This window comes from Meleagris gallopavo, chromosome 1, assembly GCF_000146605.3.
Source record: "Meleagris gallopavo isolate NT-WF06-2002-E0010 breed Aviagen turkey brand Nicholas breeding stock chromosome 1, Turkey_5.1, whole genome shotgun sequence".
Classification (NCBI taxonomy): Eukaryota; Metazoa; Chordata; class Aves; order Galliformes; family Phasianidae; genus Meleagris; species Meleagris gallopavo.
Window position 1 is genome coordinate 168,303,083 of NC_015011.2, and position 18,686 is coordinate 168,321,768.

Below are 18,686 nucleotides of genomic sequence, written 5' to 3' on the forward strand. Positions count from 1 at the left end.
CGACAGCACCGCACCGCCCACCGCCTCCCCGCGGCACCCCGCTGCGAGCGCTCCCGGATCGCGGCAGGTCCCGGTTGCGTCCACCCGTCCTCGTAGCGCCTGGTGGATGCGGACCCCAAGGATGCTGGGGAAGCCTGGGCAGCGATGCGGCCCGCAGCGGAGAGGCGGCTATGGGGTCTCGGTGGGTTTGTAGGGTGTGGCTCCAGCCCAAGTGGTGACGGAATCACAGAATCATAGAGTATATTGAGTTGCAAGGATCATCGAGTTCAGGTCCTGGTTCCCACAGGTCCTGCATTACGTGTCAGCTCTGCAGCTGGGCTCTCGAGTCATTAGAAAGAAAGATTTAGTCTTTTATCTCAGTTGTGCATCTGGATGCATCCCTCTGGTGTCAAAATCCCAAAGCCTGAAGTCCCAGCTTGCAGATCAGGAACTAATAAGCTTCAAACACTCCACTTGACCCTGGAGTTTGAAATAAGCTCTTTGCTTTTCTGAACGGAAATAAAGTTTCTGAGGAAAGTTGATCCATGCCGGGCCTGAGGTCACAGCCCAACAGGTAAAGGAGCCTCAAATCCACCAACAGCCCAAATCCCTGTGTGAACCATCCCCAACACCACCCCTACAACAGGACGCTTTGCAAGCACAGAAGTCTTGACAAGTTGAATAGTTCGTTCAAGGGATGCTTCATTTTTATTCTTATCAGAGAGATAACACAAGTCAGCAGGAAAAAGCACAGAGGACAGCACTTCTTCACATGCCAAGCACTGCTTTCACCTTCCTCCCTCCAAGAGCACAACATACACAACAACTACAAATCACACTGTTCTTGACTTTCTCTCATCCTCCCTAAGCCCAAGCAAGAGCCCAGGTGCTATGTCTGCTCAGCACTTCTTTGGGAATTCCCAGCGACTCAAGAGCTCAGGGGAAGACTGCCAGAGCAATGCCACCTACTCTGTTCTGCCACCACAGAGGCACTCTCAAAATAAGCCAACCCCTGGCACCATTGGGATGAGGATGGGGAGGGCTCCCTGCACCCCACAGCACCAACAGGCCCCCCAAAAGCTACATTCTACACCGCTTAAATTCTCCCTTTGTGGCTTCCACCTGGTAACACCACTGCTCTGTACTGAAGGGCTACTGTGATTCCCAGCAGTTAACATCATCACTTAAAGCAGAGTCTGTCGAAGTTTGTTATTGTTTGTATTACCCCAGTGTCCAAGAACCCTTACAGGAGCATCAAGGCCATTTTTAGCCACAGATTGCTTCTGAAATCTCTCCATCAACACTCCCCATCATGCAGTTTCCCTTTCATAAACAAGATTTCTCTTCTATCACTAAAAGCTTTTGGTTTCCAGAGGTTCATGCTATTGTCATCTGCTCCCATTGTCATGCACCACCACTTGTCTTTGGCCTTGTGCACACTGCAAACACAGCCTATTTTTAAACATTTCTTTATAAAAGAGCTATCAGGGTACATCCAGCACGCCCTTGAAAGAACAGCATTAAAACGAGTCCATTTCAAGCAGATTTCAAACCAGGTGCTGCGCTGTAAGAGCAGCAGCACTAAACATCATCCCCAAAACTTGATCTCCTCTTGTTCCTGGCCAGTTGCAGAGCTCAGGGTGTCCTGCCCAATGCCGGCACCCCAAAGGACAAGGGGTGACAGTCACACACTGATGTGACTGCACAAACCAAGGCAGAACACACCGTGAAGCAACTCATTGCCATGGCCGAAGCCGTTTGGGCTCAGGTTGTTCACATGGCAGCTCAGACCAGCAATGTCCGCAGACCAAGCACTCCTTGCGCATGGGCTTCAAAGCCATTCCAAGGAATCTCATTTCTGAGCTGCAAACCCTACTTGGCAGCACCAGTCTATACTGCTCCATCCAAGACATCCCATACCACCAACCCTACAGTCCCTGTAAGGTCTTTCATACAAAGACTATTCAGCCCAAGTTGTATTCCCACCTCAAGGACTTCTGGCCTTGAGCACCTCCAGGAATGGCAGTTACAAGCTCCGGGCTTGGCTGGCAGGGCTACGTCGTCTTGAGGATGTGGGGTAATGAGCAGCAGCCACAAAGCTTCCCCACGTGCACAAACACTGGTGAAAACCTCTGTTGTGAGTTAGCACGCCTACACTGTGCCCCCATGAATTTTCAGTAGCACGAGTCCACATTTGAGCATGGCTTTGCCTCCCACTTCTCAATCCCCATTGGTCAGTGGCTGGCCAGTTTGGAGTAGGCATGCACAAAATGGTGACTGACAGCTCGAGGGCTACCACCCAAAGCCACACAGCAGAAAATGGAATCAGGAGCTTCACCCAGAGTTCGGCAGTTTCCAGGTTCCTGAGCTGTACAGGTGCTGAGGATGGGAGCCACATCCCTAGACAGTGCTTGAGCCAAGACAGTTATGAGCACATGAAACCCACTAGCTGCAACTTCATTCTTAAATAGCCATAGGTACCTTTTTCCCCACATAAGGGCAAATTTGCAGCCTGAGTGCCACTGCACAGTGGGAAACACCAGCAGCACTCCTGAATCATAAGGTATTTCCCATACAAATGGCAAGCCCAGATGAACTGTGTCCTTCCTCGACACACCATGAATTATGGGAACCCTCTGCACCTCAAAGTCTCTGCAAAAGCACATGGGAGCACCTGTGTCGGGACAGCCAGGATCACATCCTCTGACAGGTGTGGTCACACAGCTCTTCGCACCCTCTGGACCAGCTGGGGTCATCCCAACACACTACCCATGCAGGATACCATCCTTCAGATTATGATGCTGAGGCACAGACTGGATCAAGGACAAGACAACGTATGTCAGCATTTCCTTCTATCAGATTCAGTGGGAAGATTACAGAAGCATTCATTTGTACGCCCTTGTGGCAGCTGCCTACCTGCCTACCCCCAGGAATGGGAGGTGCCTGCATTTTCCTCACTCCTCAGGCACAGATTCTCTTCCCCAGTCCTTTCTGCCCTTTCACTGACCGTTCCCACTCACACAAAGCATTACCATGCACTCACACTGCCTACACAGTCCGCAAAAAAGCTCAGATCTTGGCATGAGTGATGCACTACAAGATGAAGGTGACAGCTCAGGTTTTCCTGTGTCTCTTCTGAGTATTCAGCAGAGGAGGAAGGGAACCAGCTGCAGTAGTTCAAGGCAGTAAGGACTGACACACTTCAGCCCTCACCTCTGAATTAGGCTGCCTGGAATACACAGCACTACACAGAAGCGTAACAGCTTGTGCTGATCCATGAGCACTCCACTCTCCGTGTGTCATACAAAGGTAATGTGACCAGCAGCTCCAGAATGGTAAGTCTGAATTGGCTGCAAAACTGAAATCGCACTAGCTCAATTATCACAGAAATCTATAGCTTTGCAATCTTCTCCAGGAAGTTTTCCAAAATCATTGTGGAAGAGAACAAAATTCACTGAAGTCTGTTACGATAAGCAGCTGTAGCTGCCACACAAAGCTGCATGGCTTTGCTGGGTAGCCAACAGGACAGCTAACTGCTGATCACAGCACGTGGTTCTAATCCATAGCACCCCAGCAGTAACCAAAAGGCAGCTCCTACAAACCCATGACAAAGTTAAGCCTTTGCCAGTCTGTCCTCCTGAACATGGCAGCAAACCCAAAAAGGCTCTCTTCCCTCACAAACCCAGTTTTATTTTCCATCACTTCTGGGAATGCAGACTAAGGAAAGCATGCCCTCCCGTTCCTCCCAGCTCACACAGATTTCAGACACTCATGATCAGCTACTGCCTGCACAGCAACCTTCAAAATCACCAAGTGGAAAACTCCAGAAACAACAGCTCTCATACGTAGCCTCTGCATACTGTCTATGCCTTTTATTCCAAGCCGCTGAAAGAAATTCAGAAGTTGAAAACTACCCAACGCTTATTCACGGTTGATAATGTTCCCATCAGGATGCTACAGCAAATCCACTCCAGTCTTCACAGTAAAGTATAAAATAACTCACACAAGCATGCATCAGGGGGAAAACAGATGGGAATACCATCCCCAAAGAGCAATCCCATTAATGCATCCCATTTAAGTCTTACAGATACAACGCCTAATGAAAAATGCCCATCTTACAAGTCAAACATTTATTTTAGATTGCTGTGGAAGCTCCCAAGCCAAATAAGCTGATAACAGTCTACAGTTTAATATATACACCCAGCTCCAAGACAAATGCGTTTGCTAACAAAAGCTGAGTGCATAAAGCAGCAGCAAAAGCAAAAGGAGTAGTAAGCCTGCTTCCTTCAGGTGAAGGCAGCACACTCCACATCTAACATGCAATGTCAAAGTACCACACTGCCATCTTCCATCAGCACATGAACAGGTAAGACTTGTTCCATCTTCATCAAGGCACTTTAAGCAGATTCTTCTAAACTATTTAAGAATGCATATTGACTCTGAGATGTTCTAAAAAATCCTTTTACTGGCTACAGTGGTGAAATGACTGTCTTCCCAAAGCCATTTCTCAAAAAGTGCTTTGAAAAAACCATTTCCCCAATTATTCCTTGGTATTAATCTGAGGCCGTTTAGCCAAAAGCTTCTACTGATGGTATCTGAAACCAGCTGTTTTTCCCACTAAAAAACCTTAACCTTAAGAGACACTGCACAGTTCTTGCTATTTGCTCTCAGTTCGCCGGTGAAATTATTCCATGTCCTCTCATATTACCTCACTAGGTAATCAAAGGAGGATGATCATCATTGAGCAATAGCAAATGTCAGCATCCCCAAGGTTTATGGTCTACATAAATGACTGAACTGATGAGCAAAAGGCGCCGATGTTTTAAACAACCAAGTACTATGTAATGTAAGCTAAAGAAACAAGCTTAGAAAAAGTTTTTGAATAATCTATTTAAAAAAAAGAATTTCAAAGGAATCAGCCACAATCACATACACTCGTCCAAAACCAGATCTTTAATTTATTTTTCAAACATGCATTACGCCATGAATTCATAGGGAATTGGTTCCAGCAGCTCTGGGTCCTTCCCATTAGTCCTCACAAAGTGTGCTTCTCTTGGTGGAGCAGGCTGTAAACAGAAACAGAAAGAACTCAGGGCACAAAAGCTCAAAAGAAACCTTACACAAAATTCCTGTTGACAAATTTAATGTATTATTATACAAACACCACAGGAATTCTATCATTCCTAGCATCTCTAAAATCTGCTTCAAAGACTAGCTGTAAGAAAAGGAATCTGCTGTAAGATTTGACTTTTGCTGCTGAGTGAAGATAACTACAATTCATCCTCTGCGAGTTACTCATCCAATTCAATAAAAAGTACCCTGTAGTTCCAGAAGCAATAGCTATTACCTTCCCTCTGAAGTCTAGTTGTTCAGTTTTAACAGTTTGTTGCAGCTAAATTCAACTAAACCAGAGACAACATCACTTCTAGAAATTGGCCACAGCTTCTGCCACTGATTAGCAACCCTCTAGTAGTGATACCTGAACAGGAAGCCTTTGCTCATAGGCAAGGGCATCATTTTCATCGAGGAACAGCACAGTTCTGTTCAGCCAACAAGCATATCAGACAGCTCAGATGGAGACATACTGCATGCTGTCACTATACTCTAAAAGAAGAAGGAACCTCCTACAAAAGGAATAGAAACAAGTGAGGGCGGTTACAGACACCTCCAACACCATCTGCCATAGACCTGCATTTCAGCTCCATTAACATGTTTTGTTGGTGGTGTTTTTTTTTAAACAGACAAAAAGTTCTGTTTACAGCATAATGCTTTGCTGTTTTGGAAAAAAAACATTTTAATGAATTGATTTGACTTTAGTTTCATGCTTTACTTTGCTTTTCTTTTTAGCCAATTGCATGAAAAATGTTATCAACTACAATAAAAACATTACCTGACGTTTCAGTTGAACCCAGATGCCTTTTTCTTTTGCTTCCTTTTTCTTCTTTTCATTCTCCTTCACACGCTGCAAAAAGCTGTCTCTGCTCTTGGAATGCTTAATATGCTCAATACGCACATTAATTCTCTTGGCAAGAATCTTACCCCTAAGAAAAAAGTATCAGTTTTTAATGCACTGCACTTGAAAACAGTCATTTCAAAGCTAGTTTTATGGCATTTACGTAAGTAATCCTATAAGCTCAACTACAGATCATTCTTCTTCAAATGGCAATCACTCAGAATACATTCCTGCAGATGTAAATTGGATAGTATTTATGTAAGTGAAAGCTTATTAACGTACAATAACATGCTGACAATTTAGGATTAAGTTGCTGGAGAACAAGTAACCTTAACTTGTTTGTATAGTATAAGGTTAACTATTACCGCTGTACTTCAGTCTCACTCTTGGAAAAAAAAAAACTATCTTTTTCTGACAAAACTGTGTGAAAAATCAGATGAATACAGCTGGATACGGCCACAAAATAGTATTTACAAGTCCTCAGTATAAATGCGAGTCAGGTGAAAATCCACATTATGAGATTATGTCATTAAGTGCTACTCAGAAGAATAAAGAAGTGTTTCCTCTGACAGGATCCAAGACAAATGACCACCATTTGCTTGGGTTTTAAAAGGACACATACTTTACCCACCTTGAATGACCAATCAAGACAAAAAAGTGTCTAACTGGCAAAGTGAAAGGAGGGTATCACTACACGTCAACTCCCCCCAGAACAAAACTTTTTACACTAAGAATTTTTGTTACTTACTTAACTTTCTTGTTAACAATAACACCCACAGCGTGTTGAGTAACATTATACACCCTTCCAGTCTTGCCATGGTAACACTTGTGAGGCATACCTTTTTGAACTGTACCCATACCCTGTTAAAACAAGAATGAAGGCAGAGTTTTACAAGCTTTGGCTTAAAAACATTAAAGCAATGCCAGGGGCTTTTATTTCAGAAGTTGTTTAAAACAGAAATATCAAATTATTCAAGGCTTATTTAAAAGTGCTCCTTTTTTGTTCATCCCTTTGAATTTATAGCTACACATGTTACACCTAGAAACTATTAAATTCTTCTGTGATCATTCCAGTTGCTTTCAGAGCCGGTGAAATGATTTGATCACTTTGCTTTCAGCAAGCAATCATAGGAGACAATCATCATCAAGCTCCAGAATGTCAAGAAGCAGTAATTTTGAATGGCATAGTTCTGCAAAAGTCAACCCCATAAATTACCTGCCAACTTCTCTGTGGCTGTTGTAACTTGGTGTTTCAAACTGAAACTAAAGGATTCAACAGAGCAGGAATTCTCAGCAAAACACTTTCAGAGCTAACACAACATACTTCTAAAAGTACAGGGCATATCATTTAAAATCAACTAGAAAATAATTAATGGGAAATGATATTGCATAGATTATGCAGCATAAACTATGGCTCTTCTCAACAGTGCATGCAGATCAGGCAAAAGTGAGTAACTACTAGAATGACAGCTGTGCAAGCAGTGCCAGTAGGCAAAATGCAACAACCCAAGTGTTAGACATGGCATATTTCACTCACCTTTTTTCAGCTGAACTGACAGTTCACAGTCTAATATATATTATACATATAAAAAAGGTGATGCTGAAGCATTAATATTGGCTCAATAGCATTGTTGTTCCTGCACTACTTCGAAAGTAAGAAACAGGTACTTGTATTGACACACATGACACAAATAACAGAAAAAAACTCAAAAAATCCCAAAAACTAGAAATGAAAAGTGATGACACTGCTTCAGTATTTTTAATCACCCTGCATCACAAGAAGTACCTTGATATCAACTATGTCGCCTTTCTTGTAGATGCGCATATAAGTAGCCAGAGGGACAACTCCTGTTGAGAGATACAGATGTGGACACTATGAAGCTCACATTTCACACTCAAAAACGTGAGAGGAAAAGAGAAAACAGATCACACATTTTAAAATATTTAATTAAAAAAAACCCTCAAATTCAGAATTAAATCTCAAGAAGGTAAAACAGAAATCAAACTTCTTTTAAGCAGTAATTATCTCTTCATTTGCGTCAAATTAAAAATCAAACCAATAAAAACAATAGCTTTACATTTATTTACTATTATCAGTCAAAATAGCTGCTATCACTGCTCACTGCTAAGAGGCAAACCGTACGTTTTACGTAAAAATGAAGTTTTAGGTATTTTCTTTATCTTCAAATTCATTTTCAAGTGATGACTGCTTGACCTCAGAATACCAATACATAAGTTGTAAGAGCTGCAAGTTTACTTGCATATCTTTCTGTGGGTTTCTGGTCTGAAGTGTCAGATATCCTTTGATTTAACCTGTCAGTTCTATTACTACCTGGGGATTGCTGACACCCAACAGGTCAGTAACTTAAAACAGTGCTCTCACTACAAACAAATACTCACCATGCTTGCGAAAGGGCCTCGAGAACATATAACGAGTTCCCCTCCTCTTTCCCTTTGTGTTCGTCATTTTGGCTGATTACTGTAAAAATGAATGCAAATTAATCAGGACAACTGGTTCATTCACTAAACACGTGACAAATGATATGTCTAGGAATTTCAGAAAAATTAAACTCTTAGGCTTGATCAGAACGATACCACTTCCAAATTACAGAGTCAAAACAAATAATATTACTAGACACTGAAAGAAAAAATATCCAGTATCTATATAAGATTGTAACAGAGGTTACATGGGATGTTAGCTAGTCACCTAGCCCTGCCTTCTCAAAACTGACAGCAGACATTGCTCAGGGCTTTGCCTGGTCCTTCTGAAACCCTTTAGAGATGAAGGTAAACTACATCACAACTTCCCTGCACAGCTTGTTTGGAGGCCTGATCTGATGACAAAAACGTGTCTTCCCTGCATCCAGCTGGAACTGCTCTCATTTTGACTTGTGCCACTCATCACAATATCACCTGTGTTGGAAGGGAGCCTTAAAGGTGCTCTAGTCCAACTCCCTGCAGTGAGCAGGGACACCTACAGCTCCATCAGGTGCTCAGAGCCCCGTCCAGCCTGACAGGGCACCCATCGCAGTTCTGGGCAACCCCAGTGCCTCACCATTCTTACTGTAAAAAGCTTTTTCCTTATATCCAACCCATAGCTCCCATATTGTAGTTTGAAACCATTTCCCCTCATCCTATCGCAAAATGCCCTGTTGAAAAGGTCTATCCCCTTTCTTTCCATAGCTCTTCTAACCCTCCTTCCCCTCCGCAGCCTCCCGGCCCGCCGCCTCACAGCGCGCCCCACAGGCCGCGGCCTCCCCGCTCCCCCAGCGATCCCCCGTCGCGGGGCTCTGCTGTCCCCAAGCCGAGCAAGGCACCCCACCACCACTACGGCCCCTCCCGCTGCCTCCCCGGAGCCGCGGAGCCACCTGAAAGCGGCCACCACGCTTCAGCTCAGCTCCCCCTGCACTCACAAGATGGCGGCGCGGGCCGAAAGGAGAGAGGCGGCGCCGCGGCCGCTCTTAACAGCGGGGCCTCGGCGGGGCTGCCCGCCCTGCGCCTGACAGAAAGCGTGTGGCGGGCTGCCTGCCTGCCTGCCTGCGCAGGGCGGAGTGGTTGTTACTTAAAGCAGTAAATAAAAATATATTTGATCCGCTTACTAAGTTCACAGCTATTTTGATTTTGTCCTGCAAAACGTGGGCCTAAGCCCTTTCTGTCAACATTTACAGTGAATTTAATATTCATGGCCGCAATGGCTGTGGAGGGTGAGGTGCGCCGTCAGGTTCTGCCTGCAGAACTAGTTGGCGGAGCGTGTTCTGACACAGAGGGGCCCTGTCTGTGCACAAAATCCATTGAACTGTTGTAGTTGGAAACACACGGACTGTATTCCAGCTCTGCACTATGAAAAAAACCCAACCTGATATCTCTGATACCTATGCAAGGGAAATGTGTGCCATTCAATAAGCATTCAGCCCAGGTGCCAGGAAACGGTCCCAGGCTTGGAGGAAGCCTGAGGAGCTCTCCGGTGAAGAAATGCATTGGCAACTGAGAGAGATGTCAGGAAAGACATCAAGCGGAACGAAGATAGGAGGCCAAATCCAATCCAAAGGCGTTATTGAATAAAGAAGGATCGCTATTTTCAGTGAGCTGAACTCCTTGCTCTTGCCAGTGATTTTCATAAAGGATACATTTCCACATCAAGCAGGAAAGAACGGGAAAGAAACTCCACATGTTGAAACGGATTTCAGCACACAGAGTGTGTAAGTGTAATTCATAAGGGAGCAGCAACTGTGAACTGGATTGATCGCTGCTTTACTTGGGATCTAGTCAGACATTCAGGATTTGCTTCTTTTTTTTTTTTTTTTTTTACCTTCTGAATAAATGGCATTGTGGGCTTATTTGAAATTTCAATAATGTTCTCATTTCTAGCATTTATTTTGATGCTCAACATTTCAAAGAAACAGTTATATTTCAGAATTTGTTACCACAGATCACTTACTGGCCAGCAGGCAAGCAGATATAGGGGAGATCTAGAGCTCTGTATCTTAACTGCACGTGCTCTCCACACTGCCCTGATTCATGACCTCAGAAACCTAGTCTGAACTGCAAGTTCAAACTGCAGTTGTAGGATGTTAATTCCAGTTTCTCCTACACTGTACATTAAGAAGCTGGTTCTGCTGGAGAAACATAGCATCCTCAAGATGAGGATGAACATGAGTGGCAATGCCCAGCTTAGCATGAAGATGTAAAATCCCGTGAAGATCACAGGCTGGTGCTCTACCCATTGCTGTACCTTGGAAATCTCTCTACATGCTGATAAGACTGAATTTCTGTCCTTGTCTCGCTGACTTGGAGGTGGAGCAAATTTGAAAATAGCTGGGGAAAGGAGCTTGAAAGGCAGGACCCTTTCAAAATGAGGGGTGTGGAGACTAGGTAACATGACTTTATTTTTCAAAGTGGAAAATATGCCGGAAAAACATTTTCAGTCACCAAGTTCCCATAGTCAGGATTCTGATATCTTCTTTGGGAGAGTCCCATTTTCCTTTTTTTTTCTTTTTTTTCTTTTTCCTGACACTTCCTTGCAGCATCTGCCTGGACAACAGCTCTCTCTAAAGAATAAATCAGCTATGATGATTCTTCTTGTGGGGTTGCCAGAAAATCTTCACTGAATTTCTAAATGCACAGTGGGATCTAGCTTGTTCTTAATCTCAGAGGACCAAATGGTATAAAGATCTGGAGTGTGACATCCATTTCTGTGAGGTTATTCATCAGGGATGTGTAAGGAATTTAAATAAATGAGAGCTTGTGAAGTGCTTTGATGTGAAAAATTATTCCCCTTCAGTAGAGTGTAGATTTCCCATGTGTCTACATAACATATTCTTTATATGAAAAACAAACAAAACAGAAAACAAACAAAAAACAGCTGATTGTAGCTGGAGCAAAAATTTTAAAAATAACTGAGATCTGGTGTCAAATAAAGAATATCAAAATCTGCAGTTCTAATGTGATGGAAAGGCAAATCCAAGAGTTTAAATGTGAAATCAAGATTATGAAATTGATTTTTTACCATGTAGCAAGCTCCCATCCACAGAAGTGCTGCATTTACCTTGCACTATTGATCAAAAAGATACTGTTCAAAGTTATGTGTAAGTGCTGAAGTTGATCATTCTAGTGTTCTCTCCTTTCAAAAAGATCCTCTTAAATGGCATCTCAAGGTCATACTTTTGTTCCCTGTCATAGGTCTCTAGCACCTCAATGATTCTGGTTCTAACAGCCTTCCTATTTCTAGTAATCTGTCCAGTTCCTCCACGAAACCCATTCAGTAAATATTAAAAGCCAGAGCCTAGTTTCCTGGGAGTTTAAGTCAATAACATTTGTATTGAAGCAACCTCCAAAGAACATGACTGTACAGACAAACTCCTTGAATGGCTCACTGCGGAGTTGCCTAAGTGCTAACGTGAGTGCAATAACTGAGCTGCATCACCAGTGAAGCATTTCATAGAGAGAGGGACACAAAACAGTGACAGTGTGCCCCTGAAAGAAAAGGAAAGGCAAGATATACAGACCAAAAATTGTGATGAGGCCAGCACATCACATATCGGAGAAGGTTTTCTGTACATTGCCGCTTCTTGTACATTACTTGCTAATTCAAAATGTTACTAGACAGAGGTAGACGTACTGAAGCCAAACAAAGTATTTTACCATTATCTCATAAAATCTGCACAAAATCTGAAATATTGAACAAATTCTGTCATTCAGGGGCTTATTTGAATAACCTGGCATTCTGTGTATACCTATACATCAGCAAAAACTGCATTGTTGACCATTAAGAATCATTTGGAACGTAATCATTAGGAACATGCAAGGAGCTTGTTGTGTAACTGAGACCAGCTTTTCATGGGTACCAAAGAGTATAGTCCATTTATCAAACTTCATTTGAAAAGCAATTAGTGACCCCTTCCTCATTTACTAGTGGAGTGGCTTCTCAGAAAACCAGTTTCATTAATGTAATTTTTTTTCTCAAACTTCTCCTAAGTGCTGCTGTGTTTTTGAGGTCACCTATTTCCGTGTAACCTCCTCTGAGCCCAACCCATCTAATCAGGAACAAACAACACCTCATGTTGTTAGCATCAGCTTCACTGTGAACGTAGTTCTGAGTAAAGGTGACTAGCCACTCATGGTAATTACCAGCTCTGCCAGCCAGATACTTTCTACTGTTCTGTTGTAGAGGAAACTGACCTGCTGCCAGCAGTAAATCTGCATAATGTGGGGATTTTTGTTGGCATGCTGTTTTGATAATGTACTGAAGTATATAAGGTATTGAAGCATATAATTAATTCTAAATTATTATTATTTTTTTAATCTAATTTTTCACAGTTGCCCTTAAGCCCTTCCCGACCCTCCGGAGCAGCCACTGACTACAATTTGGGAAGTAAGGGGCTTAATGGTTGGAATCACACTGCTATTTTCTGTTTGTTTGTTCATGTCTGAACTGTTATGAACTTATCCTGAAGAATAATGATGTTTGCCCTGATTTTTTTTCTGTAATTATTTATACACAAGAATGATGGCTCCCCTTACACCTCTGTTCCTCTAGGCTACATAATCCAGGCTCTTGGAGCCTCCAAATGCACAGCGAGCTCCACAGATTTGCTGCCATTCCCACTCATTGCTCTTGAGTATCAGTGATCCGAACTGTATAAAACAGTCCAGCTATCTTACAGTACACTAATTATTTCTGAGACATTTCCTGTTATTACTGAATCCATTAAATATGAAGCCCCAGGGGCTGATTATTTATTTATTTATTTGGCCCTAAATGTTTCAGTGATTGTCCTTAACTTGATAACTGAGAACTAAGAGACAGTTTTTTAATCTAACTCTCATGCAGTGGCAGACTTCCTGGTAACTGCAGTGGCACCAAGTCAGTTCTTAAATAGTAATGATTTTGCTTAGAAAAAAAACTCTCAGTGTATTTAAAGATATTTTTTTCTGTAAGGAATAAACAGGCATGGACAGAATTGACTATTAGTCGGTATAACATGGACTGGCCAAAGCAAAACAAGTACGCTCCAGGAAAAAATTCAGGCTAGCTGGTAGGGGCCAGTCTTAGTTGCCCTTTTTCTTATCTGATTTCTAGCATGTGACTATTTTATTCACTATAAAGTATAATTTTAACAGAGCACAACCTACGACAATTATTTTTTCAAGACAGGCTTAACTTTGGAGGGCAGGGCGGATCATGTCTGACCAATCTGGTGGCCTTCTGTGATGAAGTGACAGCACTGGTGGACAAAGGGAAGGCAACTGGTCTTGTGCAAGGCCTTCAGCATGCTCCCACACCACATCCTTATCTCTAAATTGGAGAGCTATGGGTTTGAAGGCTGGACTGTCAGGTGAACAAAGAATTGGTTTGATAGTTGTGGCCAGAGGTGTTGTCAACAGCTCTATGTTGAGATGGAGACCGGTCACAAGTGGTGTCCCCCAGGGGTCCATCTTGGGTACAGTGCTCTTCAACATCTTGATCAATGACAAAGGCAGTGGGATTGAGCGTACCCTCAGCAAGTTTGCTGATGACTCTAAGCTAAGTGTTGCAGTTGACACAATAGAAGGAAGGGATGCCATCTAAAGGGAGCTGAACAATCTCAAAATGGGCACATAAAGATCTAATAAGGTTTAACACATCCAAGTGCAAGGTGTTGGGTCAAAGCAATCCCAGATACAAATACAGACTGGAAGAAGTACACGCTGAGAGCAACCCTGTGGAGAAGGATTTGGAGATCCTAATGGATGAAAAGATGGCCATGAGCCATCAGTGAGTTTTTGCAGCCTAGAAGGCCAGCAATATCATGGGCTGCATCAAAAGAGGAGTGGCCAGCAGGGAGAGAGATGAGAGAGAAAGAGAATTGTCCCCCTCTAGTCTGCCCTTCTCTGGATTACTGTGTTCAGGCTTGGAGCCTCCAGTACAGAAGGGACATAGAGCAGTTGGAGCAGATCCAGAGGAGGGCCACAAAGATGATCAAAAGGCTGAGGCACTGCTGTGAAGACAGATTTAGAGAGTTGGGCTTGTTTAGCTCGGAGAAGAAAAGGCTGCAGGGAGAACCCGTTGCAGCATTTGAGTAAATGAAAGGAGCTTACAAGCAGGAGATGACCAACTATTTACACGGTCCGATAGTGACAGGACAAGAGGGAATGGCTTTAAAGTAAAATGGGAAATTTAGCTTACATGTTAAGAAGACATTTTTTACTAAGGTGTTGAGGCACTGCAACAGGCTGCCCAGAGAGGATGTGGATGCTCCACCTCTGAAGGCATTCAGAGCCAGGTTGGATGGGATCCTGGGCAGCCTGATATAGTGGTTGGCAACCCTGCCCATGGCAGGGGGGCTGGAACTAGATGAGCTTTAAGGTCCACTCCAAGCTAAGCCGTTCTATGATTATATGATTCATTCCATGAAAAACATCTGAGGATCCTGTCAGACAACAGCAGTGTGCCCTTGCTGCAAACTCAGCTACACCCGGGACTATTGACCTGCACAAAAAGGATCTATTTATCTCTGTTTTGGCACTTGTGAGACCACATCTTGAGTACTGTGTCCAGTTCTGGCCTCCCCAGGATGCAAAGATAAAGATATACAGGAGCAAGCCCAGCAGAAAGTCAATAAGGCATTAATGGACTGAAGCACAGGGACATAGGAGAAGTTGAGAGGGCTAGCTTTGTTCAGCTAGCAAAGAAGGCAAAGGAGATCTTCTGTATCTGTTTACCACTGTGTGATGGGAGAATACAGGGAAGATGGAGCCAGAGACCTCCTGAGGTGCAGTAGAAGGATGAAAGGCAATGGACACAAGTTAGAATATGAAAAATTTCTGACTCAAAATAATGAAAACATTTCTATAATGTAAAAGTGGAACAAAACTGAGCTAGATTGCTAAGAGAGTTGGTGAAATTTACACCCTTGGAGCTGTTTAAAACTTGACTGGACATGCCCCGGAGCAACCTGATCTAGCTGCATTTGCTTTTGCAGAGTATTGGAATTACAACTTCCATAGGTAGCAGAGATTGCATTAGTCTATGATTCAACTTTTTAACACTGATAAAGTAAAAATGTTTGTGGGGTAATCTTCTATTTTATAAGCACTCTGTGAATTTGTATTGGTTTATTGGCATCCAAGGTAGTCATTTGTATTTCTCTTTAATTGTTTTAAGCAGAGTCCCTAACATCATTGTCTTTAATTGCTTATGAAATGGCAAATAATCTTGCTGGAGGAAAGGGCCTTATAATATATTTCTAGTTTTATTTCAAGTAAAGAAATGTTTTCTATTTAGTCTTAGCTGAATTCCAGTAAACATAAATTCTTTCTTCAAAATGCACCAAATAAAATTCACTTTTCTGTATGAGTACATAAAGACAGAGTTGAATGATTTTCATTTTAAGTGCTACCAAATGCTCTTTTTAATAATGTATGAAGTAACCAGAGTTATTGCAAAGTCAACTGCTGAGCAGATTGTTGTAAGTCTCTCAGTAAATGTCTTCTTGTAGTTGTACGTATCTTCGAATGAATAAAGAAAATCCTCTTCTGCCTTCATAGATTCTTCTTGAAAGAAAAGAAGAATCAAATACAGAAATAACAGGAGTAAAAAATGCTGTTCTCTGCATTAAGGTATTTCACATATGATTATAATTCCACTTATACTTTTTCCTAGGTGCTTTTGCAGAGTTGAAATTTGTGCCAAGTATGCATTAGCCTTCATTGAGCGATTTCCTTTTTGCAGCCAGCCTCCTTTCCACAATGGGAAATGATCCTTAACATTTGCAGTCCCACATGTGTCAGTTTCTTAAATCATTAATCCAAAACAGAATCAATGATATCATAAAATACAGCAGAATAGTTGCATTAAAAAAAAAAAAGGTGTCCTTTATTTTCATAGTGTTTTGAACATTTTCAGTATTCTGTTATCACATCTTTCAGTTTTCTAGCTTATTGAGCTAGAAACTCAAGTAATCTTCATCACCTTACCCCAGGGACTGGGATCTATGAAGGGAACTACCAGATATCACAAGGCTTGTGATAACAATGAGAGTTGGCTACGCTCTGACAACCCCTGTCATTGAGACAACATCTGCTCTCAAAAATATGTACAGCCAGAAAAGAACAAAGTAATGATGAGTCAAGGAGAAGTGAAACTGAGAATTAACAAAGGATAAGCTTGACCAATTTGTGACCAACCAAAAAAACCTTGACCAACTTTCCCATATGCATAATGGGAATAATAGCATATATTTAAGGAGCACATATTTATGTTAAAGATCATTCCATTCATATTTGTGAAATGCTATGGAGATCTTAATGGAATATGCAAAATAGTAACATGAGCTAAACAGCATCTGTGCTGTTCTAAGGCAGCCACAGTTAATCTGTGGGGAAGAAGCAATGCAGGAAAAGGGGCAAAATTGGGTAAAGGAAAAGAAGGACAAATGGCAAGAAGTACTGCAGGGAGGCAGAGAGAAATGAAATTGCAGAGAGAAATGAAATTGCAGGAGAAATGGAATGAGGCAGCGAGGTTAAGGACAAAGAGGTGATGCCTGGGTTACTGCACTGTAAAGACACAGGGTGCTAATACACACAAAATTAAGCACTGTCAGTTTTGATATACATGCAACAATCTATGTTATTTTTTCTTAGTAGAAAACCTAAATTATAAGTATAACCAGATGGCAGCATTTAACTGACTGTGTGCAGGTACAGAGGGGAACTGTGGGTCTTCCAGGGTGTAAATCTATCAAGAGAAAAAAATTAAAATCACTTTACTTTTGTACTGCTGACAAAGAGAGCATTGTTTAAGAACTGACTGCAACACGCACTTGAACAATTGCTTTAGATCAGTGGAAACACAAAATATTGCTAACTGCGACATATGTTTCAATTAAAACAAAAATAATGAACCACCCATTAGTTTAATGAAAAACACAGGCTATTAACAGTAAATGCTCTTTAACAACTTGATTATCTCCAGAAAGCTGTTTTGAGTAATTTTCCCACCCCCTATTAATCATTTTTTCCACTACGTACGTATCTGCTATGTGCATGCTGTTTTACATGTTCCTCCTCAGTTCATTTAACATCTTGGTGCTGTAGAGAACTGATTAGTGGAGGAGGCTGAGGGCTGAAATTGTACAAAGACTCTTTACCTGGGGGCTGCCTGTTGTCATGTTGTGCGTCAGTGTCGTTATAACATGACAGCTAATCTTGCTTTTGGAAAAATGCTGCAGAGATCACAAAAATACCGTCTTGCTGACTGTAGTGGGAAGCTTTGCTAGGTGTTCTGGTAGAGAACACACGCACTGAAGAAGCATCCTATGCCTCTCTCCTAGTAATGGATTTCTCAAGATAGGTTTAGAACACAAATGAACTGACTTCCAAGGTTTTTGTTCCATAGAGAGTGAGTTGATAACAATGATTCTTCTAGTGCATGTGCCAAGGATCCAGTTACTTTTTCTAAAAACCAATAATAGTATTTCACTACTATATTAAACTACCTCATTTTTAAATAGTGGCCCTGTTTCTCCAAAGAAACCTGCAGAGGCCTCTGCAGCTGTTCAGAACAGTATCAAAAAGTGTACAGTTATTGTTTTAATGCCCAGTTTGTGTCCTTGCATCCCGTCAAGATCACTGGGACCCAAAATATACAGATTTCTCTTGCAGTATATGACAATATTTTTCAAAAGAATTTACTGCTATATAAATAGACACTTTTTCTAAGCAGAACTCCAACTTTTTTGAGTCTAGAGACTCAAAGAGTGAGAACATTTTAGAAATCTACTGTTGTTTTCAGTACAACTGAATTCTTCTATTTTAATCTTATAGGACAACTGTCTTAACTGATGTGTGTTTTAAGTGCTGTTGACAGAAATTTTTATTCAGTTCAGTAGCATTTTTAATTTATTTTATTTACTTTCCCTTCTAAACTTCAAACTTTTCGGATGCTGATAATCCTCTGTGTAATAAAAGGTGAATTATTCACCAGCTGTATATGTAGCAAGGTGATCCGTATAAGTTCAGCTGCAAAAAAGGCAAGTATTAAAGTAACTTCATCTGTGAACTCTGCAAGAAACAAATATTACTCTCTGCTTAAAAACAAAGCCATACTGCTTGAGGAAAGCTTTGGTCTTCTGAAATGAGTATAAGGTATAAATCAACATGAGCCAAACTTACTCTGCATGAGAACTCCCCTTCACCTATCTTTTCCTGTTTACAAAATTTGTCTAATAATGATTATTTCTCATATTTATTTGTAAAATATTCCAATATTTATTGA

General features: G+C 41.8%; 1 protein-coding gene and 2 non-coding genes across 4 annotated transcripts; all 3 read right to left on the reverse strand.

The window, feature by feature from the left end:
* Window positions 1–4,851: 4,851 nt before the first annotated feature.
* Window positions 4,852–9,439, reverse strand: RPL21 (ribosomal protein L21). Of its 2 annotated transcripts, none has more exons than XM_003203407.4 (6): window positions 9,346–9,439; window positions 8,333–8,411; window positions 7,719–7,780; window positions 6,681–6,793; window positions 5,870–6,020; window positions 4,852–5,045 (listed from the first exon to the last, which is right to left on the reverse strand). In XM_003203407.4, the coding sequence occupies exons 2-6, from the start codon at window positions 8,397–8,399 to the stop codon at window positions 4,956–4,958; spliced, it is 483 nt and encodes a 160-aa protein (XP_003203455.1). In that variant the 5' UTR covers window positions 8,400–8,411; window positions 9,346–9,439; the 3' UTR covers window positions 4,852–4,955. The 2 variants fall into 2 exon arrangements, with proteins under 2 accessions (XP_003203455.1, XP_003203454.1); XM_003203406.4 differs by having other exon boundaries at window positions 9,301–9,395.
* LOC116216247 lies at window positions 6,487–6,619 on the reverse strand. Its single transcript, XR_004158700.1, has one exon. It is a non-coding gene; the product is annotated as a small nucleolar RNA SNORA27 (small nucleolar RNA).
* On the reverse strand, window positions 7,008–7,083 carry LOC116216235. The gene has a single exon (XR_004158689.1). It is a non-coding gene; the product is annotated as a small nucleolar RNA SNORD102 (small nucleolar RNA).
* Window positions 9,440–18,686: the final 9,247 nt, after the last annotated feature.

What these genes read in the sequence shown, in the direction of transcription:
- RPL21 (XM_003203407.4), bottom strand. Translation starts at nt 8,399, where the DNA reads ATGACGAACACAAAGGGAAAGAGGAGGGGAACTCGTTATATGTTCTCG. An exon ending in GAGGCCCTTTCGCAAGCATG is followed by an intron (nt 7,781 to 8,332) that starts GTGAGTATTTGT and finishes ATCTCTCAACAG; the next exon opens with GAGTTGTCCCTCTGGCTACT. An exon ending in GGGTTCAACTGAAACGTCAG is followed by an intron (nt 5,046 to 5,869) that starts GTAATGTTTTTA and finishes TTCTGTTTACAG; the next exon opens with CCTGCTCCACCAAGAGAAGC.